The sequence below is a fragment of the Lycium ferocissimum genome, chromosome 12, assembly GCF_029784015.1.
Source record: "Lycium ferocissimum isolate CSIRO_LF1 chromosome 12, AGI_CSIRO_Lferr_CH_V1, whole genome shotgun sequence".
Taxonomy (NCBI): Eukaryota; Viridiplantae; Streptophyta; class Magnoliopsida; order Solanales; family Solanaceae; genus Lycium; species Lycium ferocissimum.
The window spans coordinates 59,743,904-59,746,582 of NC_081353.1; the positions used below are offsets into that span (position 1 = coordinate 59,743,904).

At 41.2% G+C, this 2,679-nt stretch overlaps 1 protein-coding gene across 1 annotated transcript; it reads right to left on the minus strand.

Annotated features, from left to right (window-relative positions):
* Nucleotides 1–602: 602 nt before the first annotated feature.
* On the minus strand, nucleotides 603–2,024 carry LOC132039488 (uncharacterized). Its single transcript, XM_059429961.1, has 3 exons — nucleotides 1,875–2,024; nucleotides 1,089–1,638; nucleotides 603–1,027 (listed from the first exon to the last, which is right to left on the minus strand). The coding sequence occupies exons 1-3, from the start codon at nucleotides 2,022–2,024 to the stop codon at nucleotides 603–605; spliced, it is 1,125 nt and encodes a 374-aa protein (XP_059285944.1).
* Nucleotides 2,025–2,679: the final 655 nt, after the last annotated feature.

Genomic DNA, 2,679 nt, shown 5'->3' on the forward strand with positions numbered 1-2,679 from the left:
CAGTTTCGTATGATAAGGGTTTTAATTGGGGAGTATAGATCTCCTAAAGGAAGATTAATTTCCTAACTATGAACCATTATAGACCAACAGATTGGTTTATTATAAACACACATAGAATCTATGATAGACTAGAATAAGGTTGATTAATATTGAACTAATACAACAAAAATACATTCAAATTTAAAAAAAAAAAAAAAAATCAAGTGGGATGCTCTCTCAAATAACGACACGTTGTTTTCTTGTGACCAGCCCCCTTGCAAATCGAGCACTTGTTTCTCGTCCCTTTGCTACTTCCCCTTGACTTGAAAGATTCCGGGACGCCAGGAATACGCTTCACTCTCTTCCTTCCAAGTTTGGGTCCTAAGGGGGTAGAGGAATATACATGTTTGTCTGCTTCACTGGGACTTCCCATTCTGACTCTGCAGGGACTACATAATAGTTTCACCAAATGCAAGAATGTAAGACTGAACTTTATACATGGGCGAGAAATACTCGTAGATGCTTGAACCATAATCGAAGCCGCATTTCAATCTCAAGGTCGCCATCGCGTGAGCGCACGGTTAATTTCACCAAGTCGTACTCTCTACAAGTACATGTTTTGTTCAAGAATTGACTTTGGCAGTTAGGCCACTGCCGAATACGGTGAACTCGTTGGCATCCCCTTTTATATTATTGATAAACAAGGAGTCGTCCTCATTCATCTTTTCCCTTAGCGTCTTTTCAGCCGAGGGCACAAATAAATTGATCGAACTACTGATATATGCACATCTCTGCCTGAAAATTTCATCAAACCTCCTAGAAATGGAAGTGAATAAGGCAGTCACAGGGTACTCTCTTTCATCCCTCAACATTGAGTTTAGCGACTCTGCAATGTTTGTCGTCAGCACATCATACCTATTTACTGGAAAATATACCTTGCTCCACTTGTCAAATCCAATATCAAACTCGAGGCAATTAGCAGCTTCGGGGCATTTATCCCTTAATTGCTGAAAATGTTCATTGAATTCCTGGTAACCATATACCTTTGCTGCATCATAGTACACATGAAGAGAATCTCCACATTGGAAATTTTTTTCGAAGGTTATCACCAAGATGCTTCATGCATAGTCCATGATGAGCATGCTCAAAAATTCTGGAAACACCGTTGGCTATGCTCTTGTGCCTATCAGAGATGATGCACAAGTCTGGTTCATCGGCGATTATGTACCTCAGCTGCTCGAAGAAGTAGGTCCAAGATTCATCACACTCTTTGTCCACCACGCAAAAAGCAATTGGATAGATATGGTTCTCGGTATCATGTGCGATCGTGGACAACAACACACCCTTATACTTGCCGTATAAATGTGTGCCGTCAATGGCAACAACCTTTCGCATGTGTTTGTATCCTCGAATGCAAGCTCCGTAATCTACAAAGTAATATTTGAACCTGTCTGCATCATCAAGACTAATGCAAATTCTGGAACCTGGATATAGATTTTCAACCATGTACGAATAAGCCAGTAACCAAGCATACCCGTGCTCCAGTGTCCCCCTAACCATGTTCTTAGTTATTACACCTGCCTTCCCAACACTGCCAATAGCTTGGTTTACAATGGAAATCCATGAAAACTGTCCTCTGAACTTCCTTTGTCTTTGGCCCTTTGTTGTCAATATAGTCATTCATCAAGACTAATGCAAGGACAGCTGTCGAGGCATGCTTATGAGTGCTCGTAACGTGCTCAACCCCGTAAGTATGATCACCAACGTACTTGTATATGCGAAATCTATCCGAGTTGTCGTACTTATTGGCCCGTAACATCCAACCACAATCAGGAGAGATGTATTCCACCTTTAAAACAAAACAGGGTCTTTATTGCAGGTTTCTTTAATAAAACCTTTAAATACTCTTTATTCTCAAATGTTTTCCTACAGTAAAAATCGGTTCCATCATTGAAGTTGTGGTTGCTTTGTGAACCACTTGGTGGCTTCCCATCACCCCTATCATTTTCATCACACTCTTCGTCGTCACTATCAGGATCATCCATCTATAAAATGATCACCCATGCCCTCATGTTGTATTGAAGCTTCATCGGCTGACGGTTGTGGCAGTGGTGGGTCTGTGGGTGGGGGTGGTGCTGTACGATGTAGAACCAACTTAAGACCTCTCAACAATATTTATTCTTAAAACAGGCTTAGAACCATCAGCAGCAACGTCAAGCATGTACAATACCACCGGCCTATCATTCGTTATGAAAGAAGGATGGGTTTTTCCCCTAGTGGGCAAAGCATTAATCATATAACTAATGCACAAGTCGCTAGGCTCACAATTTAATTCCTCGCTTTCCATTACTCTCGTGACCAAGTCATTATACGTACCATTGCGACGTACAGCAATTAACACTGTCAACTTGCTTACAGAATTTCAATTCCAACATTTTGGGGTCTCCTCCCATTCACCCATGTAATCACCACCTACTATAATATATTTTGCCATCGACGCCATAATAAAATATGTAATAGACTATGACTTTGGTCTACGCCTAGTCGATGACTCGTTAATGACTGTGGTCTATTGCTGACCAGAGAGCTGTACCAGATGCAGAACGAAAAAAAGCAGGGATAAAGCTCTTACCAATTGCGAACTGAGTTATTTGAATGGAGAAGTGACGGAATGTCGGAATGAGTCCGGAATTTTCGCCG

Coding starts and splice junctions, on each gene's coding strand:
- LOC132039488 (XM_059429961.1), bottom strand. CDS start 2,024: ATGGATGATCCTGATAGTGACGACGAAGAGTGTGATGAAAATGATAGG. Junction 1,639..1,874: donor AGAATAAAGAGTATTTAAAG/GTTTTATTAAAG, acceptor TTGACAACAAAG/GGCCAAAGACAAAGGAAGTT. Junction 1,028..1,088: donor ACTATGCATGAAGCATCTTG/GTGATAACCTTC, acceptor ACTATGATGCAG/CAAAGGTATATGGTTACCAG.